The sequence below is a fragment of the Eublepharis macularius genome, chromosome 1, assembly GCF_028583425.1.
Source record: "Eublepharis macularius isolate TG4126 chromosome 1, MPM_Emac_v1.0, whole genome shotgun sequence".
Classification (NCBI taxonomy): Eukaryota; Metazoa; Chordata; class Lepidosauria; order Squamata; family Eublepharidae; genus Eublepharis; species Eublepharis macularius.
Window position 1 is genome coordinate 130,370,271 of NC_072790.1, and position 23,654 is coordinate 130,393,924.

Here is a 23,654-nt window from a genome sequence, read left to right on the forward strand (position 1 = left end):
AGAAGCTGACCCTCCTCGTCTTTCCCATGCTGTCGGCAAGGGTAAGTAGATTTGACCAAGGAGAGATCAGAAGTGTCTGAAACTCCTGATCAGTCAGCTTGTATGGCAGTGGAGCCAGTCTCTCTCATTTGCCCATCCCCTTTGCCCAAGCCCTCAGACAGGGAGGGTTTTTCCTTCACATGATCTCTCTTCTCTATATACCCAGAGCCCTGGGTCTTTTGGGAGGGATTACTTTCCATTGTTGTCCATCTGTGAGGTTGAGTTTCCACGCATTTTTTCTCAAGACAGTTATAGCTAAGCTCTAGTGTCCTCCTGGAGCAGCAGAGCTATTCAAACTGGAGCGATGCACACGCACAATCCTAGAAGGCATACATAAAAATTTGCATAATCCTGCCTGGAGCGAGACGAGGTATAACCTAACCAGATTAGATGCTTTCCCCCACTGAAGGAGAATACCACGTATGATTAACTAATTGATGATTAACCATAAAATCTTATATCATCATTTGAGACACCATACTGTTACATGAGCACCACATACTTCTGTTGGGTGATGCTCTTGATTCATCAGTGAATTCAAAAGGCTACAGTGATTCTTCTCTACAATGTTATACTCAACAGGGAACAGTACAGTCCCACTTTCTTCTAAAAACTCTTAATATGGTTAGGGACTATTAAGTGTGAACATCTCTGCCCTTGACCATTACTTCCACAATCTTATGGTACACTTCTACACCAGCTAAGACATTACTCAAGAAATGGTTGTTTTCCTGGTGATCCCATGCATCTGACCTAGGATTCCGGTGCTGGATTGAATATTCTGCTACCGGTATGTAGATTTTTGCAAGTATTCTCGCTAAGAGTGGGGGTGGGGGGTTTGGTCTTTACTTCTGTTAACAGAGGTAAAGACCAAACAGAGGTTAACAGAGGTAAAGCAGATAGGCAAGAGCAGATAGTTTGTGTAAAGTCTCCTGTCTGCTTAGGTTAATGCAGATAGGAGACTATCTGCTTTAACCTAAGCAGACAGGAGACTTTACACAAACAGAATTGCAGAATTCCATAAAGTGCACATTCACCTTTTTTACTTGTTAGCAGCATAAAAGCACATAGAGGTGGATGCATTACCTTCGTTATATTGCTCAGAGCAAGATACTGAGAAGAGAGCTGAGATACTCTGTGTATGAAGGTTTTGCTGGCAGCTTGTTCTTCCCAAAGCTGCTGAGCTTTTTCTTTAAGCCTGTTGAGCTGAGGCTCATGACACCTTATTTCCTCAAGGACAGACTGTAAAGCATAAGCATGTTTCTGTTAAGCATAGATGCAAGTGATAAAGAAGGCAAGAAGCAAGGAAATTAAAAGGACAGCCAGCAGAAAAGTTCAGTTAATGTACTTAGACACAACAGGCCGTGCAGATGATCAGGTCATAATGTGATAAATGTGTAATTGCCACTCATTTGTTTAGAGAGGGGATTCAGCCCTCCTTCCTCCACGGACAGCTCTTGTTCAAGGGGTATCACTTTTTCCCACTTCGTGGGAAAATCCAAACATTCTTCTTCCACCCTCTCAGTATTACCTCTGTTGTTATAAATGTTGCAAGAAATGTAATTAATGAGTGTTACTGACATCTATGAGATAGTGGGTTGAATTCAATGGGCCATTTATGTGAGTACAGAGTTCTGCTTGAAGAGTGTGACTTTTGCATCTTCTTCCATCGGAGCAGCCCCAAATGTCATTGGAGGGGGGGGCTCATTTTGTGCTGCCATTGGAGAGGGACGTGCAAAAGTCATTTTGCATAGGCAGTAGTCCTTGTGCCTATGGAAACGCACCACTGAATCCATCCCATGTGTATGACATCACTATTGATGAGAAATATCCCCTTCCTACCCATTTGTTAAACTTTGTTCCATTCATTACGAATGCTTTAGTGACTAAGAGAGCAGACTCACTCAGAATTCTCAGTTATATACAGTGAGAGGCTTATTCTCATGAAAGTGTCCTTAAGACTTCCCTGTGAAAGTCCCAGGTGTACAACCCAAGCATGGAAGCAGTTGTGTTGCTGTTATTGTTGAACTGGTAAACAATATTCATGTCACCCTCTTCCTCCATATTTATCAAAGGTTTTAGTTGAGAGATGAATAGCATCCTCTCCAGCACACTTCTGTTCCCAGTCAAAGACAGAACTGGGCATAGTGTTGTTGACTTTCAATTGGGACTTGCCAGACTACTCTACAAAGAATAAAATGCTACTTGGCTGTGCTTTGAATTGATCATCTGAATAGCCAGTTTGTGAGATAAATAAATGAAGTATTATGACACAAATTTCTAAGAGGACTGAAGCTGCAGAAGTATGATACAATAGCATTTATTGTGAATAGCCAAAGACCATGACAAATACAGATAGCATAAAACATAAATCACAAATAAAATCACTAAAATAACTGAATCCAAGAAATATCTAATTGGGGAAGATGTAGCTGTATAAACATGCATATCTATCATAATAACCTGTAGTTTCTGCTGTTCTCTTTTTTTGGCTGGGAGATCATGTAAACGATTACTGCTTTCTTGCACCATTTTCCTGGTTTCAGTTAGCCAGTCCTGAAGAGGTTCAGAACTGGCTTCAAAGTCTCTCATCTGAATCTTTAAGTTCTGAAGAAAGAAAGAAAGAAAGAAAGAAAGAAAGAAAGAAAGAAAGAAAGAAAGAAAGAAAGAAAGAAAGAAAGAAAGAAAGAAAGAAAGAAAGAAAGAAAGAAAGAAAGAAAGAAAGAAAGAAAGAAAGACACATTTGATTTACATTACTGCAGCTATGTTTAAAGCAAAATAGAGGAATTAAAATGGAGTATAAGCACCATTTTGTCATAACTGATGATGGTGGGTTGAATTTAATAATATATTTCTAAGTATCCTCTTGTCTAGATAAGTTGTCCAGAAATGTATACATGTAAGCCAGGGGTGGGCAATTGTTTTGGCTCGGGGGCCACTTTGTGGGAGCGGAGGTTAGCGGAGGGCTGCACCTTTTAAAATGATTGCATTCATTAGTTAACTTTGCATTTCAGAAAAGGTATAAATTGTATCATAAAAATCAGTAAATATAAATTAAATAAAATAGTGGTAGTTTTATTCAATTTATTTATTGTGCTAATTTCATATCGCGCACGGGAAGGAAATCTCGGTTCAAGGCGGATTTTCTGACTGTCTTGGCGGGCCACAAAAAACTCTGTAGCGGGCCGCATGTGGCCCGCAATTTGCCCACCCCTGATGTAAGCCATTGTTCCTGAAAAATGATCTACCTGGTTTGGGGGAACCATGCAAGCCAGGGCTTACTGCCAAAGCTCATACAGAACAAGCTCTCAGCTGCTGTTGACAAGAAGTTTGAACTGCAGTTAAGTTTGATCATTCCTGTAAGAATTCTTATGATTGTTTTTTAAAAATTTATGCTACAGCTACCTTGTAGAACAGTTACTATATTTATATATTACTAAATGAAAATATAAAGATATATCCCTTATGTTTCAGATGTACCCTTTGAAACATAGATATTACTTTAATTTTTTTTTTGGTTCAAAGGCTATAACCATGTTTGACAGCCCTTTAAATATGCCCCCCGCCCAAAACCAGGTAACATGAAATCTTAGGACTAACTCAAAATCACAAAAATGTGGTGTCAGGCTCTGTTACACCTGAGACCAGAGTCCAGAGTTGCCCCCACCCTTGTCCAGCCTGGATATGGGGGAAGAGGCCTCAGAAAAGGGAGAGAAAGGGTTTTTTTTTGCCTCTGCCCTGTTCCCTATTTCTCTCCAGCTATCTGCCAGTCCATGCAACTTTATAGTATAGCCATATTCTTTCTCCCTGGCCATTGTCTGCCAGACTATTTAATGGAAGAACAACCCCAGGCTCACAGAACCAGCCCCCCACCCCCGAAGTGCCCTGAGGCTTGAAAAGGAGGGGGGAATGGTTCTCCCCTGCCCTGCTTCCCTCTATGAGGCCTTTCCTTTGGGGGTTGGCCTGTCCCTGCCTACCTGTTCCTGTCTTCCTCCTCTGACAGTGGTTGTTGGCCCAGGGAGGGTTCCTCCCCTAGCCATGCCTCTTATAGGCCCCTCCCCGTTGGGGCTTGCTTGCCAGGTTTCCCAGCTGCATGCCCTTAAGAAGGGCTGTCTGCTCCAGCAGCTTCTTTAGCCTCTACCAGGTCAGGTGCCGCGCCATCACTGTGGGAGGTAGCACTCTACCCAGTGCTCCGAGCCTCGCCCTCTTGTTCCTGCAAGGTGGTGGAATTGCAGCCATTGCTGCTATCAGCTATGTTCAGCTGCCACCTCCTCTGCATTGCTGCTGCTGCCACTGCTCCTCTTGGGTTCCATAGGGTCAGGAATGCAGGGATGGGGCAGCTGACCCCAGAAAGTGAGCTAGTTTTCAAGTTTCACAGAATTCTCTCTCAGATTTGAATTTTAAAAAGAAAATGAGGATGAGAAAGATGTTGCTGGTAGAGGGTGTGGTAACTACCCAGTCTGCAGTATATTGAAGTTTTATGACAGAAAATCAGGAAGCTCTTTATGGTATATTTAGATTAGGTTCCACAAGTATATTCCACATTGGAACAAGAAAACAAAAGCCATTCTCCTTTGAAATATAAAACCCAAGTCTGCTGATATTTACATCTGTCACTAAAAATAATCAGAACTTGTATGTCCCCTGTAAGTAAATTAGTTTTCACGAAAACATTTTTACAACATAAAAGAAAAAAAAACTCACAATTTTTCTTGTGCTCTTTACAGAGCCAATATAGTGTTGTGGTTAAACTGCCGGAGTAGGACCTAGAAGACCTATGCTCTAAGTCCCACTTGGTCATGAAGCTTATTGGGTGACTTTGAGCCAGTCACATACTCTCAACCTAATCTACCTCACAAGGCTGTTGTGGGAATAAAATAAAGGAGAATAATATTGTGTAGTGGAGCAATATTAAACAAACAACTTCCTTTAACTTAATGGTTTATTTTGAATGACAACAAGAAATCCAGGACTGACAATTTGGCTTAAAGGAAAAAATGTAACAATACTAAACCATGTACTTTTCTGACTCTTGTGCACCAAGACACAGAACTGCCTGGTTTTGAACACCTAAGTTGGTCCATCAACCCTGCAGGTTATCAGCAATCAAAATGAAGCTATTTTCCTCCTATTCTTACACAAAACCTACTTACACTGAGACTTTCTGTATTAGCATCTTAAAGAGACAGCACACAGAGAGAACCATGTGCTCTGTCCTGAGCATCTCTGAAGAAGAGTGGGATAAAAATTTGACAGATATTATTATACTAAATACAATCTAAGCATGCCTAAACTGAAATAACAAGGTAAATGTTTCTATTCAATCCCCTTCTTTTATGGTTTGTTTCATACCTCCAAAACTGATTCCTTCTGGTGCAGGGTGGAGATAAATTTTTTCCAATCCTCTTTAGCTGTAGCAACTTTAGCTTGGATAGATTTAGCTTTTTCTTTTAGAAGAATAGAACTTAACAGCTCTCCTTTGGACACCACCATGTTTAATTTATGCTGGCCATTTTCAGTTTCACCTAAGAATTCCTAATCCAAAAGAGAAGACACTTCAATAATCATAAACCAGCACAAAATAAGTACAAATACTTGCAGGGAGAGCGGGCTACACATTCAATAAAAATAAATAATAACAAAATTTAAAAAGAGGTTAAAAGATTAATTAAGTTCTATGGGAATTTAGCTTCAATCAAAATAGCTATTCCTTTCACTAATATTCCTTTAGCCTTGATTTTTATAACAGGAAGAAGACGGCTCTCCCAGCCGCGGCATAACGCCGCTCAGACTCGGAGCCGCCCCTTTTCAGCCCCGCCCGGTGAGGGAGACAGCTGGGGGCGGAGCCTGGAGCCGTTGTGCATTGGCTCCGCTCTCCCAGCTTTAGTTGTGAAGATCGCTCAGCCCACCCACCTCACCCTGTTTTAGTGCAAGAATAGCCGGCTGCTGTGACCAGAGCCAGATAGGAATTTTTTCCTCCCTTCCCTGATTGGCTTTGGGAAGGGGAGTTTTTCGCCTACCTTGCACTAATGGCAGTGTTCTGAGTTTTGTGGTGGTGGTGCTGTCTAGTTAAGTTGTTGGCAGGAGATTATGGGAATAGGGTGCGGGTCGGTGAGCCCCTGTGGCATTCCCCAAGGCTGGGGAACAGGGTCTGCCATTAGGGCGGTATGCCTGTGGCGGGGGGGGGGAGACGCCTGAGGGGATCCCCTGGCACAAGGCCTAACCTCATGCTAGACGGCTGGGGCGCAACAGGTGCTTGAGTGGGGATCCTATGGCCTAGCTGGCCGGGTTGCAGCCATTTGTGAGATGGCCTACACCCGGGGCCTTTGGGGCTCGCCCAGACAGACAAGGCGGTGGTCAGGGAGCTGACCCCAGCGCTTGACCTGTACCGCTTAGTTAGCTCTTGCCGTGCTTTATCTTTATGGTCAATTTAATAAATGGCTCTTTTATCCAAGCCTGTGTCTGTCTCTTTCTTCCAGCTGGGGCTGCAAACCGCATTATCTTTCTATTCACAGATTTAGGTTTCTCGCAAACAAAGAACAAATTTCAAACCCTTCATTATTTCAAGAGTTCTGGCATACAGTATTACCTTTCATTGTCTTTTACATATTGAAAACTAACTCTTTGCTGAGAACCACACACCTGGATATGATTTCAATTTCAAATTTATAAGTACAACTAAAACACAAAAAGTTGCACAAGCTAGTTATTTGTATTTTAGTTATGTTTTGAAAATGCTTAGTTTACATGGTTGGAGTTACCTGTATTTTCTGTAGGTTGGCTGCAGCTTCGTTGACACTTTGAGGCACATCAAAACATTTGGCAGTAGTGATTTTTGAACTGACCAGCCATTGCTGGAAGTCCCTGAAAACTGTTCGGAATCTTTGCTGTAAGGCCTGCTCTTTACTCTGGCAACCCTTTGAAGCTTGTAGACAAAGACTTTGGAGTGGCATGCCAATTGAATGAAAACATGGATTGAAATTATGTTAGAATTAGGTAAAGATTTTTTTCCCCAGAATGACACACAAATTAACATAATTATGTTCACATAACAAAATTGTACAGGTTTGTCAAAGAATGCAGCAAAACAGAAGGAAAATATCAGTTTTGAATCTTGGGGAGTTTAGTTCCTGGCACTTTCACAACACTTTAAATTACTATGTCCAGTAAAATTCAAAGAACAATTTCATGTTGAATCACACAACACGCATACACATACATCTAGGGTTCTGTACAATGGAAACTTACCTGTTGTATTCCTTAATTAACTGTGATACCTTTTCAGAATAGATACTCAAGTCTTTGGAGAATCTACAGAGATCATTTAACTGAATCTTGATATTATCACTCATATCTTCAGCCTTTGTGAGAGCATCCAGCATTTCCTAATTGAAACAAAATACCCTTGAAATATAGTATAATATACGCCTGACTATTCATAAGTAATACATGAGTGGTACTCTGTTCTCTATCATTCTCTTGGTTTGGATCTTAAACAAAGCTTTTCAATCTTATACTTCCTGCTGTGCTTACTGAAATCCTCCTCCAAGACTGCTAGATCATCTTCCCCTTGTAGTTTGCATGAGTGGATGGAGAAAGCAGTATTTTTATTTTGTCAGAGGTTCATAAAATAAAACAAGGTAAAATCATACAGACATAAAATCATTAAAATTAACCATAATTAAAAATGCAGCCAATAAAAATCCTGTATCAGGCAAGCCTAGGGTTGCCAAGTCCCTCTGTCTTCCCAGTAAGAGACAGGGAACCCAGCACCTATCTTATCTTCTGTTTCTCATGCACGCTCTCCTGGGTCCATGTGATGATGTCACTTCCAGGGGCCCTGAATCGGGCTGCTGCAAAGTGTGGGAGTGTTTCCATGGGTACACTGAGTGGGAGAGCACCCCCAGGAGGCCCATGCCTCCCCCACCAGCCAGGTAAGTGGGGCAGTGGAAGAAAGAGGGAGCGGGGGAATCCCTCGCCCCCAGCAGAGGACTGGCAACCCTAGGCAAGCCTCAAAGGGGAATGCCTTCCACAGACAAGATGTCACCACTCTTCTTACTTCTGCAGACAAGAGTACAGGCAGCTGGGCCTGTGAGGAGGATCTTATCTGATGGGCTGGACACTATGGAGGAGGCAGTCCTGCAAGTACTGGTGAGGTGTGATTTTTGCCCCAGAAAGCATTACTTCATAAGAGATGCTAGTAATTATTGCATTATACCGGATGGAAGACAAAAAGGGAACATTTTGGTGCTACATTTCAATTTAATCTGTAAGTAAATTCTGAGAAAAATGTTTAATGCATGTAATACACATTTTGCTTTGCCTGTTTGCATTGGGTTGGAATCAGCACAAGTATCCCAAGGAACGTTATTCTCAGTGTTATGGGATCAATGTAGAATGATAGCAGATTGGGAGATACAGTGGGGAGGGAAAGGAGGACAAAATTTCTCCCTCCTTCCTGTTCTGACAGGAAAGTTCCACTCACAAAAGAGGGGATAAGGAGCAATTTTGTCCTTTCCCCTTCCTTGCTTCCACCTCCTGAACCATGAGGCTATTTCTTCATACAGGTCCCAGGACACCAATAATATACTTTCCTGGGGTCAGAAATGGCAGCTGCAGGGAGAAGAAAGTGGAGAAGGCCTGCGCCCATCAGTGCATTTGTTAACAGATTGCAAGATCCAACCCATATTTAAACAGAGTATAGATCCATTATAATTATTTTGAACACCCTTGGCCCAAAATTAGACAAACAGTGCAATCCTTTGGAGAGTCACTCCAGTCTAGTCCCATTGACTTCAATAGGCTTAGACTGGAGTAACTCTCCATAGGATTGTGCTGAAAGTGTCTAAGTTGCTAACTAAAAATTTTAGTTTTGTTCCTTTAAATTCATTCTGACAAAGGCAGGCAATTTAGTGAAAAACTTTTAATCCAAGGTCTTTAGGGGCTGTTTGCTATTTAAATCCATTGAGACCAAGCAGTTTCCCTCAAATGAAACAACAACCACTTTCTGAGTAAATTTTTTCAGTTTAAGACAGTCTTTGTTATGATTATATATTGAAGTATCTTGGAAAACAACAAAAGTTATTAAACAAAAGTTTCACAGCATCTGCTCAAAGGCTCCATTTACTGTTATAAAGACTGGAAAGTTTAATGTAACCATGTGGGCGCACAGGCGGCCATGGAGCCATTACACACACACACACACACACACACACAGAGAGAGAGAGAGAGAGAGAGAGAGAGAGAGAGAGAGAGAGAGAGAGAGAGAGAGACTAGCTTCCAACTTTTTAAACATTAAGTACTGCCATTTCTTTCAATGTTTTCCTACCCAGTTAAAAGTACATTCTGAAATTTCCAGTTTACCAAGGACAGTATGCTACATTCTCTTGTTTTCAAGCAGCATGTCTCTTCCTGACTTTTACAATTTAAAAAAGAAAGAAAAGAAAGAAAACAACAGAAAACACCAAAGTAAAAACAAAAACCAGCTTACCTTTTCTTGGTGCCAGCATTCCACTATTTCTTTGTCTGTGTGCTTACTATCCAGCGGGGTCAGTCTTTCTGACCAGGTTGCAAGAAGTGTGCTGAAACGCTGCAGGGCCTCTTCCAACTGAGCAGCCTGAGTAGTAAATTCCTGCTCTGACAAGGCCATTTGACTGACCAACTCCTCCAAGCCATTTCGAGTTTGGCATACACTCTCCTCCCACTGCTTCCAGTCAGATTGGAGGGCCTGCATTTCAGTGTCTATGTGTTTGCGCCCCTGAACAGTTGTGCTCTTTTTCACCACAGGAGCCAGCGTCTGAACTCTGCTTAGGCGACTCTCACCAGTCTGCCTGGAATCTATCAACTCCTGCAATGGAATATCACCATGGTAACTGAAATGGCTGTGATTTGCTTCAGCTGGATAATGGCACACTTCCTACAAACTGTGGACAGCAGAGCAGTTGCAGTGATTGCCAAATGAGTGATCACCAACTAGGAAGCAGTTTCATGAAAAATATAATCTGAACACTGGCCCCATACTAAATACAATGTTAGAATAAATATGCAGAAAGCAGAAAGCCCCAAAAATGCAAACAAGTTAAATTTGACTAAACTTAGAAGAGCATATGGACTTTTATAAGATTTATCAATTTGTTGATATAAAGTCAGCAATGGGCAATGTAGAAATATTACTTTGCAACATGGTCTCACATTTAAATATTACCTCTTCTGTGGGAAGAAGCACTTTTTACTAGAGCCTTACGCCTGTTGTTTTGGGTATCATATGTAAAGGTGACATGATATATACAGTCACAAGGAATTACAAAGTAGCTAACTGCCAGTGGAACACATGTTGATCCCATTAGTAAGTCACATTTCTGATTCTTCTTTCTGTATCTGTATAACCCAGTTCTACTAGATTTGAGGTACATGGGTCAAAATTATCTTTGTGAGCCAAAGAATTGTAGTATTTCAGATACCTGTGATTAAAATTTTAATTAGTATATATATGCTTGCAGATGAAATTTGTAAAAATTAAAAAGTGTTTCCTTATTCTTAATCAGTATGCTCTATCTTAATGCATATTGTCAATTGCTAATAAAGCTACTGCTGGAGAATTTCTCACTTTTATTTTGGTCACTTTTTTCTGTATAGCGGATGAATCCCCCGATGCATCTGACCAGCGATGAAGCTCCTCTTTTGCTGAATGGAGCCAGTCCGTAAATTCATGTACTGCATCAAGATACAGTAAATGATCCTTGACAATGTCTTCTGCTTTTCTCATTTTTTCCTGCAAACCATAGAAAATGTGGTCAACAAGGTAGGTCAGCAACAACAATCTAAAGAGTTGGATCTCAGTTCATTGGATGTTTTGCCTTGGCCTCTGCCCAAACTAATAATTCTCAAATTTTCAAAACCCAGGCAGCTCTCTTATTATTTTCAATTTTCACTTTTTGAATTAGCTTGTTGAATGGGTGGGTTGCTGTGAAGCTTCAGGCTATTTGGACACTATTCAGTTTCTGGATGCTTGGCACCTTGGCTTTTGATCCAGATATGGTACTGAACTGTACTTTGGCTGTCCTCGACAATTTAGAGAACAAAAATAGAAAATTTAAAAAATAATAAGGTCCAAACCTGATGGTCTAATTAATACGTTTTTTCCAGATTTGAAGGGAGGAACCGATGCTTTATTTGTATAAATTGTATGCACATTTCCAGTTAAATGGATTGCCATCTAATTCTAAGGCAGATGAAAACCTGACAGTGCTTTTAAACCAGGGAAGGATCCATGAAAACTTGCATTTTATCGACCAGTCTCACTGCTGACTACTGATTACAAAATTCTTAAATCAGTATTAGAAAAGCAATTAAAGAGTATTCTAGATAACTTTATCAAATAGGCCTTTTAAAGGCTCAATAATCCTGAAGTAAGAAAAGATTTATTAATCTGGTCAAGTTACAAGGTATTCCCTTAGTATTTTATGTTGTTAACAGAAAGTGTAAAATAAAAAGCATTTGAAAGAATGTCCTGGGTATTTCTGAAAGCAATCTTCATTAAGTTTGGTTTTGGAATAGATCTTATATATAAAGCTTCCAAAACCAGGGTATTGGTGAAATGGTGATCTTTCATTGCAATTTGAATTACTCTGTGGAGTGGACAAGATGTTCATCTTCCCCATTATTGTAAAGTCTTAGCCTAATAGGTCAGAGAGGAAATTGCTATTTTGGGAGTATGTAAAGGTTTTTCTTATGACTAAGCTATTGCTGTATATAGATGAGTCAGTGTTTGTGGTGACAGAAATACTGTACAACTATAGTTCTGTATCAGGCTAAACATTAATTCAGCTAAACTGGGGCTTTAACCTGTTGAAACAGGAGGAGGCTGATATAAAGGCTGTGCGATGTTGTAGACAACATGAGATATATTTAGATGTGATATTTTAGATCATATTGAGGATTTCATGGCTAATAATTTTGAACATATAGCTTATGGCTGCAGCTTTCCTTCCACTGACTACTTCTACATTCCAAGGTGGTAAAAATGCTCAGTTTTTCTAGAGTTTCCCTGTCTCCCCAAAATAGGGATATTATGAGAAATTCTCTTAGCTCATCTTTATCCAGTTTTTCCTTTAAATCCAACAGTCCTTTTCATTTCTTCTTTTAGGAATATGGAGTGAATTTCTAATCAATTCCTTTTTCAACAAAGAGGAATTTAAAGAAATGGCAGGAAGGGAGGTTATGCAAAAATTCAGAATTTCACTTTGTAAATGCTCAGAGGCAGGCAATGTCTTTCCATCTCCCTGCTAGAGCACCACCCTGTGGTGTGTAACATAAAACAACTGCAAGGGATGAAATTGCTCAAAGATAAAGGAAAGATAAATTCTGACCTTAAAAGGAAAAAAAATAAGAGAAATCAATGGCTTTATCTTTAAAAAGTGAATTTCTGAGGGAGTGGGAATTCCCCACCTCATAACTGCCCTGTGCCATAAGTAATTCCTGGTAAATGAACCACATTTACTCCTGGAACTCATTATGCTGGGGTTTTACTTGTAGCCACAGGACAGACTCAAAATAGACTGTAGACACATGCCTCTGTAACTCTTTTCTTTCCCTGAATAATATACGTCACAGGTCCTACCCTCTTCCTAATGATAATTTTTATTAAATATGTATTCCCTGTTTTCTGAAGTTTCCTTACATTTAGATATTATTATTTTTCAAATGCTCCGTTGCTTGCTGCACTAGCTGGGAGGGGGAGGAGGCTCCCCCTTGCATTGGATGAAGCCAGCAGCCGGGCATTTGAAACGGAAAGCTCCCCTTCCCCGCCGCTTGCTTCACCAGATGAGAGGGGGAGGAGGCTCCCCCTCACATCGAGTAAAGCCAGCAGCAGGGCGTTTGAAAGCGCCTCTTGCTGTGCCTCTTGCTTACAGCACAAAAATTGTGGCTTTGAGCTCCGATGTGCTCTGAATCTTTATGGAGCATACCAAAGCGATTCAAACAACCAATAATTCGGGTTATTCCGAATTATTTTCCCGAAGTGAGAAACCTGAATATTTTTCAGGTGCTCACCACTGATGATCATCCATATATTCATGCAGTTAATAGGTATGACTAAAACCACATGGGGGCGTGGCTTTGACGGTATGCCATGCAGAAGCCATTATCTGTTGCTCCTATGTCTCTCACTCTTAAAATAACTTTAACTTTTTAATATAACTTATTAATATAGCCCGTTATATGCCCAACCTAGGACTAAATTTCTTTCTGAGATGTTGTCCAACCTTTGTATCCACTCAGATCCTGAGAAGATTGCAGTTTTATTCGCCGACTCTGATGCTAACATATCCCACAAAATGGCTTTATATGCCCTGGCTGCAAAAAAAAATACAGGCTAATGCTGTGCTTAAGGGATAACATTAACATTGAACACTGGGGATTTTTACTGTTTTTACTGTTATAACTGTGTATACTTTTATTGTCCTATATGAATTTGACAACCAGAAATGGTTTGATGGTTGTATCTAGTTTTAAATTTTAATGCTTTGACCATGTCACATCAATTTTATTCAAGCTTGTGTTTCTGTTTTGTTTGTTGTTTGTGACTTGTAATGGCCTATGGCTGAATACAATAAACTTTTCTACTATTAATATAAAGCAAATTAGTCTTGGAAAATGCCACCCAAGGCTTTGAAGGCTAAACAGAAACTAAAGCAGAAGCAGCCAGCACCTCCATAGCGTCATTGAGTCATGGATATATAAACAATGCAGGCTCGCTCCTAACGACAACATTCTTATTAGAAGCCTTGGAGAAACAGTGTCAAGAATTAAAACAAGATATGATGGACATGACAACTCCTTTAGTTCACTGTATGGATGAACTGGAGACTCAGCATAAGCAAACTACTCAAAAATAAGAAGCTTTAAAGAAAGTTGCTGGCTTGAAAAAAAAGATTGGAATAACTTCTCAAGATGGCTGGTCCAGAGAAAAAATCATGATACTGGATTCTTGTTTAAGAGATAAAAATTTAAAATTTCATGGGTTTTCATCAAACGCTGAAGCAGCAACGGAACTCACTATTTTTATGGTGTCCTGGTTAGCTACTTGGCTAAAACTGGAGGAGGGGGTGATGCCTTTAATTGTGAGAGCCTACTGATTTGGCAAAACAACAAATATTTCTGAGGCAGCCTCTCCCAGTAGGGATATGGTGGTGGAGTTTGCTGATTACTGGACCAGGAAGAAAATCTTGATGGAAGCACGCCAGCAGAACGGCTTGGAATTCCAAGGAAGTAAGATATCTGTATTTCCTGACCTCCCTTCAGAAATGCTCAAGATTTGCAGAGACTTAAAACCCACTATTTCTAAACTGCAGGCAGCTGGGGTTAAGTATCGTTGGCTACGCTCTGGCAAAATGTTTGTGGAGTATAGCGAAGCTCAATATATTGCATATGACCATGCTTCTGGAGCAGCTCTACTACGTGCACTGGGACTGTCTACTTTAGAGCAAGTGGGAACTAGAGCTGGAAAAGGAAAGACTCGATCTCCACTGACTTCAGCTAAAAGCAACAAATGTGTTGTTACTGAAGAAGCAGAAGATGGAGAAATAGAAATAGAGAGACTCTAAATACTAAACTCTGAAAAGTCTGGAGATGCTTCAATTAGTAAGCTGAATATGTAACAATCTTGAATTTTCTGTACGCAAGGAGCTAGGGAATATGGGTAGCAATTAGGTATGTGCTCCCACATAACTGGTCTATGGGCATAACAGAATTTCTTTTTTTGGTCTTCTTTCTCAGCCCATCAGTTGGGCTTCCCTAGACCTGCTCAGTTTTTTCGAGTCTCTGTATATATACCTGTCTGATAATTAGTTGTATTATATGGTTTAATACAAGAAGACAGAAGATCTTGAAGAACCTGAGAAGTTAGAAATTGTTGATTGTATCATAGCATGTAGAAATGATAATGCTGCAAAGTTAAGTAAGGGAAAAAGAAGAACATACCTTAAATATAGGACCAGCAATGGCACTGTGCTATCACTATCTAATGTTAACTTCATGTTAGGTTGGGTGTGTATTGTAGAATCTCTATAAGGACTTGAAATGTATTTTTGTTTGGTTCTGTATTGTAATTAATTAGTTGTATATGGTTCTGCAATAAAACTTTATTTAAAAAAACACATGGGAACATTTCTTCAGTTTGTTGAAAAAATTCTTGAATTACTGAAGTAATATTAAAAACACTCACTATGTACTGTTATCAAATTTTGTTAGAGGAATGAGAGAAAAATGAATTTAGTGTGAATTTTCATTCTCAGTTTCTTGGGTGGGACAATCTCTGATGGCAACTGCAGGTACCTCCTCCTCTTGGCTGTAGACAGGATCTTATGTCTAAGCAACACTATCTTCCATATCATCTCAGAACTTGGAAAAGTTTTCTCTTATTTCTGAATAATTTACTTGATATAAAATACAAGTGAAAAACTGCATTTTTAAGATAAAAGAAAATGTTATTTTAAAAGGGTACATTGACTCTCAAGTTGGAAATTCTGGAAGTCAGGTTCTGTCTCCTTTCCAGCAGCAGAAACCACCACACATTGAGTCTACTGACCCAGGCACCATCAAACTAGTTAACTGGAAGGGAGGAGCATAAGTCTCAATAAATTGTCAGAAAGACAAGACAGGAATTTATAAGGTCTAATAAATTCCTGAATTGACTTACTGACAACTTCAGCTTCCAGAAAGTACAGAAGGAAGCAAGGAGGTCTGCTATTTTGGATTTGATTCTCACTAACAGGGAAGAACTGGTTGAAGAGGTGAAAGTAGTGGGCACCCTGGGTAGCAGTGACCATGTAATTTTGGAGTTTAAGATCCTGGGTAAGGGAAAACCTGGACGTAGTCAGACATAGATTGGATTTTAGAAAAGCTCATTTTAACAAGCTCAAAGTTACGCTGAGTAGAATCCCATGGTCAGAAATACTCAAGGAGAATGGAGTTCAAGATGGGTGGAAGTTTCTTAAACTCCCCCTGGTTATGTGGTCCTACACCAACTTCTCCATAGTAGCCGAGGAGGAGGGGTTGCTATTATTCTTCATGAGTCTTTCAACTTCCGTAGATCTCCAGTGCAAGCTAAAGCTGGTATTGACTGCATGTACCTGTCTCTGGGAATTAAAGATAGATTGGGTATCCTTCTTGTGTATAGACCACCTAGCTCCTCCATAAGCACCCTTACTGAGTTGGCAGAGCTGCTAGCAGACATGGTGTTAGAGATACCTGGACTTATTATTCTGGGAGACTTTGACATCCATGATGAGTGTTCAAAGTCAGGTCCAGCTCAGGAATTTATAGCTTCCCTGGCAACCCTGGGCCTCTCGCAAATTGTGACAGGCCCTATATATGAAAGAGGCCACACCTAAGACTTAATATTTTGCACTGAGCCTTTAAGAGAAAACCTTGTTTCTATATTGGAAGTTTGACCTGAACCATGGTCAGACCATCATCTACTGAAGGCAAAAGTAAATATAGCCCTAACTTCCACAAAATTGGGGGTCCAGTTAAAATGATTTGCCCACAAAGGCTCATGGACCCTTCTAGATTCCAAAATGCCTTGGGGGATTTTAGAATCCCGGACACATGCCCCATGGTAGCTGCTGTAGGAGTGTGGAACGCTCTGATCTAGCTGCTAGCTGCAATGCAAATGAGATAGAAGAAATGCTTAATATTTGGCTTATATTTGGACTGCTTTGAACCAATCACAATGACAGCTCTTAATAGGATCTTGATGTCTATGAAAGTCACTATTTGTACACTCGATCCTTGCCCATCCTGGCTGTTAACATCAAGTAAGGACCACATAAGTGAACCACTGAGGTCTATTATAAATCAATCACTAACTCAGGGCAGCTTTCCCCAGCAGCTCAAACAGGTGGTTATCCATCCACTATTTAAAAAACCATCCCTAGACAAAAATGATGTGGCCAGTTATTGCCCAGTCTCTAATCTGCCCTTTCTGGGCAAACTGATTGAGAGAGCAGTAGCTGACTAACTCCAGACCTTCTTGGAAAACTCTAGCGTTCTGGACCTTTTCCAGTCAGGTTTCAGACCAGGGCATGGGACAGAGACAGCATTAGTAGCATTAGTGGATGATCTCTGTCTGAATATTGACAAAGGCTATGCCTCCTTATTGCTTCTATTGGATCTATCTGCAGCTTCTGATACAGTAGACCATGCCATCTGTTGAGCCATTTAGAAACAGAAGTGGGCATCAAAGGATGTGCCCTCGACTGGTTTAAATCATTTCTCTTGGAGTGGACGCAAAGGGTTGCTGTTGGAGATCTGCAATCTCTAGAATGGGAACGATCTTGTGGGGTTCCACAAGGTGCAATCTTATCTCCTATGTTATTCAGCCTCTACATAAAGCCTTTAGGAGAATTCATTCACAGCTATGGAGTTGCATGCCATCAATATGCAGATGACACCCAACTCTGTATCTTGCTATCCATGTCCCCACAGAATGCAGTAGAAATCTTAGATTACTGCCTGACATCCGTGGTGAAATGGCTGAAAAACAACAAATTGAAATTGAACCCAGACAAGACAGAAGTGACGCTTGTTGGAAAGCCAAAGATCTTGAAGGACACTGTACTCCCCATTTTCAATGGAGTTCATTTGACCATTGCATCCAGTATATAGGGGTTATACTGGATCCAGTGTTATTACTAGAAAAACAAGCTGCAAAAAATGCTTTCTACAACCTCACTCTAGCCTGGAAGATGGCTTCTTATCTTGACATGGCTGACCTGGTCACTTGGATACATGCTATGGTAACATCAAGGCTTGACTATTGTAATTGTCGTGGCCCAGTCTGAGAGCGAGGTCTCCTCTGGAGGAGAGGAGCCTCGTGTAGCTAGCCAGGACTCCTCAGAAGAGGAGTTCTGTGTAGCCAGCCCTAGCCCTGACTCAGCAGAAGCCGGCAATCAGGAGCAACAGCTGCTGGCTGATCAGAGCTTACAGCCAGCAGCTGAGACACCAGCACCCTCTAGCCCCAATACCAAAGGGGAAGCTCAGCCAGAGACATCCCAGGCTACGGGTGCAGCGCAGCCAAGGACCTCCACTCCCCCCCCCCCCCCCCGGTTCACCCACGCCCAAAGAACGCCGCAGACAGCGCCAGAGACTGGAACTGCAGGAGAGACGGCGCAGCGCTCACCTCCTGAGCCAACGCCAGCTGCTGGAGAGCGATGATGAGTAGCGTCAGGATGGAGCCCCAGCAGCTGACTGAAAACCATGCCTGGCTATAAAAGCCAGTCTGGAGGAACTGCCAGGTGTGGAAGCAACGTGTCGACTACCTGCAACCACGCTGTGTTCCGTGTACCTTGCTCGTGCCTGCTTTTGGACCTGATGCTATCGGTAACCAACCTTGGACTGTACCTGACCTAGCTCTTGGACTCTGGACTCACTCCTGGTGTTATCTTGTGCTCTGACCATCATTCTGACTTGGCTCTTGCTCCTGGAACTCCCCATTGGACTTGGTGTTGAGGTTTGGACTTGAACCACCCTGCTTGGGCTGGCCCAGCTCATGACAGTAACACTCTATGCATAGGTCTCGCAACTAAGTTAACTAGGAGGCTCCAATTGGTGTGAAATGATGCAGCTAGACTGTTATCAGGAGAGAGCAGGAGCATGAACATCACTCCCATCCTACAGTCACTCCATTGGCTACCTATCAGTTACCAAGCTCAATTCAAGGTATTGGTTATTACATACAAAGCTCTTAATGGCCTTGGTCCAGGATACCTACGGGACCACTTCCCATTCGATGTTCCGGCATGGAAGTTTCACTCATCTGAACAGGGTCTCCTGCAGGTGCCAAGCTGCACATGGTTGAAATCAACAGGAGCACGTACATGGGCTTTCTCTGTGGTGGCCCCTATCCTGTGGAATGACCTGCCTGAGGAAGTCAGAAGAGCCCCCGCTCTCCTGGCTTTTCATAAACGATGCAAAACTGAACTATTCAAAAAGGCTTTTTACTCAAATGGGAGGGCTATATTGTAGGGATGGGGTCTCAGACGTTTCGCTAATGAGCCAGGGACTGTAGACTTCACCACTATGTTGCTGTACATATTATCTGCTGCTTTAAATATGTACTCTTATGTACCACTAGTGCTCCATGTTGTCTAATGTTAGTCCTAGAATTGATTATGTTCTGCTTATGTATTTTTTTCTACTCTGTACTGGATTCTTGCTAATACTATGTCTTTTAAACTTGCATCATTTACCCAATGGAATTGTTTATGGAAATGTCCTTGATACTGTATTGAAATGTACTTGATACTGATTGTACTAATCTCATACCGTGTAATCCTCCTTGAGTCTCAGTGAGAACGGCAGACTATAAATAAATAAATAAACAAATAAATAAAAAGCGAGATATTGAAGGCATAATCACAAATGAATCCAATGAGAAGGAAAAATGGGAGGAGCCTAAACAAGCCAGGGTGGCTCCATAAACAGTTTTCTAATGATCTGAAAATTTAAAAAGACACATTTAAGAAATGGAAGGATGGCCGTATAACCAAGGATGAATATAAGCAAATTGCCAGTGTTTCTAGAGAGAGTGTTAGAAAGGCTAAATCTCAATCAAAAAGGGGATCTTTGGGTATGTCAGGAGCAGGAAAAAGAATAAGGAAGTGATAGGCCCACTGTGGCAAGAGGAAAGTGAGATTGATAAAGTGAGGGCAGAACTGCTCAATCTCTACTTTGCCTCTGTCTTCTCTTGCAAGGGGGACTGTGCTCAATCTGGCAAAAAGAGAACACATGAGGAAGGAAGGGAATTGCAGATTAAGGTAGACATAGGCGTGATACGCAAACAGCTGCTTTAAATGAAATCAAGTCCTCAGGGCCAGATGAATTGCATCCTAGGGTACTAAAAGAACTTGCTGATGTAATTGTGGAGCCTCTGTCTATAATTTTTGAGAGTTCTTGGAGAACAGGTGAGATGCCAGAAGACTGGAGGTGGGCAAAGGTTGTCCCCATCTTCAAGAAGGGGAAACAGGAGGATCCGGGTAACTATTGACCTGTCAGCTTGATGTCCATACCTGGATAGATTTTGGAACAAATCAGCAGTCAGTCCTTGAGCATTTAGAAAAGACAGCTGATATTACTAAGAGCCAGCACGGGTTCCTCAAGAACAAGTCTTGTCAGACTTACTGGACTTTTTTTCAGCTGGAACGCGGTGGAACGGAGTTCCGGAATCTCTTGAAAATGGTCACATGGCTGGTGGCCCCACTCCCTGATCTCCAGACAGAGGGGAGTTTAGACTGCCCTCCGCGTTGCTGGAGCAGCACGGAGGGCAATCTAAACTCCCCTCTGTCTGGAGATCAGGGGGCAGGGACACCAACCATGTGACCATTTTTGCCAAGGGCAATTTAAACTTTTAAAAACTCCCCCCTTGTTCCAGCTGACCCAAAGTGATGTCATTGGCCCTGGGATATTGCGCGCACTTTGGGCGTGCACATGTAGTACCAGGGGCATCAACTCCTGCCAAGAGTTGCCCCCTGTGCTGGCAACCCACTGAGTTCCACAACCTCTTTTCCCAGAAAAAAAGCCCTGCAGATTTATTTGCTTTTTTGAGAGAGTTACTACATTGGTGGATCAGGGGAATGCTGTGGACATAATTTATCTTGATTTTAGTAAGGATTTTTATATGGTTTCACATGATATTCTTGTTGACAAGTTGGTAAAATGTAGTTTTGATCCTACTACTGGATATGTAACTGGCTGACAGATCAGACTCAAAAAGTGCTTGTAAATGGTTCCCTATCCTCTTGGAGAGGAGTGACAAGTGGAGTGCCTCAGGGAATCTGTGCTGGGTGCTTCATTGTTCAAAATCTTTATAAATGATTTGGGTGAAGAGATTGGGAGGATGCTCATTAAATTTGCAGATGATACTAAATTGGGAGGGGTTGCAAATACTGCAGAAGACAAAGGCAAGATTCAAGGTAATCTTGATAAGACGGAAAACCAGGCTAAAATTTACAAAATAAAATTCAACAGAGATAAAAGTTCTGCATTTAGGTAGAAAAACACCACCTACAGAGTTCATGGCAGTAGCAGGACTTGAACCATTAGTGCTGATTCACAACCCAACTATGCTACAGCAACTTCAGATACTAGCTAGGTTATAGCAAGTTGTTCAGCAGGGCTACTAATATAGGTTTGTATTGAATAAACAAATACATAAACAAATGATTGCACAGCTAAAATGACACTGAAAATATCACTTGCCTTCCTTTCCCAGAATCCTATTTCTGTCCCAGCTTAGAAACTTTACTTTTCATGGGACCTGACATAAGCTTTTTTCATGTAACCATGTTCATTGGTTAAGATTAGCACCATATTGTTTCAACTGCAAGACCTTACTATGAAATTTCTCTATGGGGCCATGTCTTACCTTGACCACCATTGTCATGTCACTGAGCTGTGTTTTCAACTCCTCTTCAGCAGCTTCTTTGAATGAATCATCCTCTGTTTTCTCATGCAGTTCTCTGGTTTTCTCTATGAGTTGGTGCAGGTCTTTAGAATGATCTTCTATTTCTGAAAGAATTGCTTGGAAATAGTCCAGTTGTAAAAATTTTTCTTTCAGTCCATTCTGAAGTTCCAAAGGCTGTTCCACTTTGTACTCTACTGACTCCAACCATTGGTCTAGCTGATCTTTCCTCTCCAGATAGTCATTCCACTGATTAATTACAGACTCCAGCAAGCTTATATTAAAGAAAGACATCGTAAGCAGAAATCCTGCACAATATAATGACGATGATGACGACGACAACAACAACAACTGTGTTATTCTGGACAGATTAATGCCCACTCAGAGCAGTGACTAAAGTCAGTGTTATTATTTTCACAATACAGCTTGGTCTAATGGATTCACAAATTCAATCTAATCAGCCATATTTAATATAATAGCCATTTAGTAGAAACTAAATACAATTTATTCAGTAATGGGTGTCAGTTTGATCCAGTAAAAACGGTCAGACCTTTTAGCAAAACAATAAGTTATCTACTGAACAAAGTCAGACTCAGAACCATATGCTCAATGCTATGAGACCACATTCTCAGCAAGTGAACTTACAGCCTCATTTCAGCAGACTTTTGTTACTTTATGCAAGTGAAAAAACTCTGATTAATAGAATCTAGATTAAAATTTATGAAGTTCTTTATGCTATACAATAAATACTGTTGAAGAAAGGAGACAAAACACGTTCAGCAGGACTAGAGTTTTTTATTAGACTAAACTGACTTCTAAAATTGAATGATTTTCAGATTGTAAAGTTGATTGATTTGTAAACTTCATTATATTTGAAATTTTCCCACTGAAGGTTAAGTTTTATTTCAGTTGTATACTGAAATATACTTAACAAGGGTGAATTTGTTTATATTGTGTATATTATGTAATTGCCTCCCTCAGAGAGGGGGTGGTTGCACCTACCTTAAAGAAGGCAGGGGGAGCAGTGATGTGTCCACTCCTAAAAAAACCTACTCTGGTCCAGGAGATTTGAGTAACTAATGTCCAGTCTCAAATGTGCCATTCTTGAGCAAGGTGACTGAATGAGTGGTAGCTAGCCAGCTCCAGGGATTCCTAAAGGAAGCAGATTATTTGGATCCATTCCAGTCTGGTTTCAGGCCTGATTATGGGACTGAAACAGCCTTGGTTGACCTGGGGGATGACATGCACCAGGAGATGGACAGGGGAGTGCGACCCTCTTAATTCTCCTGGATTTCTCAATAGCTTTTGGTACCATCGATTATGGGCTGCCTTTCGAGATTGGGGCTGGGAGGCACTGTTCTGCATTGGTTCTAGTCCTACTTTGAGGGTAGGTTTCAGAATTGGGGCCGGGGAGCTGCTGCTGTGCCCTTTGACCTCAAGGTTCCATCTTGTCCCCCTTTTTCAACATCTTTGTAAAGCTGCTGGGAGAGGTGATCTGGAGATCTGGGGTGAGTTGCCACTAATAATGAATTGTTATATTTAATGTTTTTAAATGTATTATTTAATGTTTTTAAATGTTTTTAAACATGTTTGTATTTGTTATCCGCCCTGAGCCTGCGAAAGCGGGGAGGGCGGAATATAAATATAATAAATTAAATTAAATTAATATGTGGATGACACTCAGCTCTATCTTGTGCTACCAACAGATTCCTGGAGGCAGTTTTGGGGTGGATGAGGGCTGATAAGATTAAACTTAATCCCAACAAGATGGAGGTGGTTGGTAGGGGGAAGATTTGGCTCAAGAAATGAATGATCTCCTGTTCTAGATGGGATTGCACTCCCCCTAAAGGAGCAGATTCATAGCTTGGGGGTACTCCTGGACCCGGACCTCCTGCTGGATAAATAGAAGGCAATGGTTGCCAGGGGTGCATTTTATCAGCTTTGGCTGTGAGCCAGCTGTGGCCCTTCCTGGACAGGAAAGATTTTGCTACTGCAGTACATGCCCTGGTAACATCAAGATTAAGCTACTGCAATGCACTCTTCATGAGGCTGCCTTTGAAGACTGTCTGGAAGCTACAGTTGGTACAGAATGCTTTGGTCAGAATGCTGATTGGAGTAGGTCACAAGGACCATGTCAGTCCAGTCTTGTTCCATC

General features: G+C 41.2%; 1 protein-coding gene across 1 annotated transcript in view; it reads right to left on the reverse strand.

Moving 5' to 3' along the window:
- The window catches only part of SYNE1 (spectrin repeat containing nuclear envelope protein 1), a 471,821-nt gene that overhangs the window by 296,519 nt on the left and 151,648 nt on the right, over positions 1-23,654 (reverse strand). Inside the window, exons 49-56 of the mRNA XM_055002895.1 lie at positions 21,464-21,773; positions 10,646-10,810; positions 9,530-9,886; positions 7,288-7,424; positions 6,801-6,978; positions 5,392-5,574; positions 2,503-2,646; positions 1,126-1,281 (exon numbers count right to left, since the gene is read on the reverse strand). Of these exons, the coding sequence (XP_054858870.1) occupies positions 1,126-1,281; positions 2,503-2,646; positions 5,392-5,574; positions 6,801-6,978; positions 7,288-7,424; positions 9,530-9,886; positions 10,646-10,810; positions 21,464-21,773 (1,630 nt within the window). The remainder of the gene's footprint in view (positions 1-1,125; positions 1,282-2,502; positions 2,647-5,391; positions 5,575-6,800; positions 6,979-7,287; positions 7,425-9,529; positions 9,887-10,645; positions 10,811-21,463; positions 21,774-23,654) is intronic.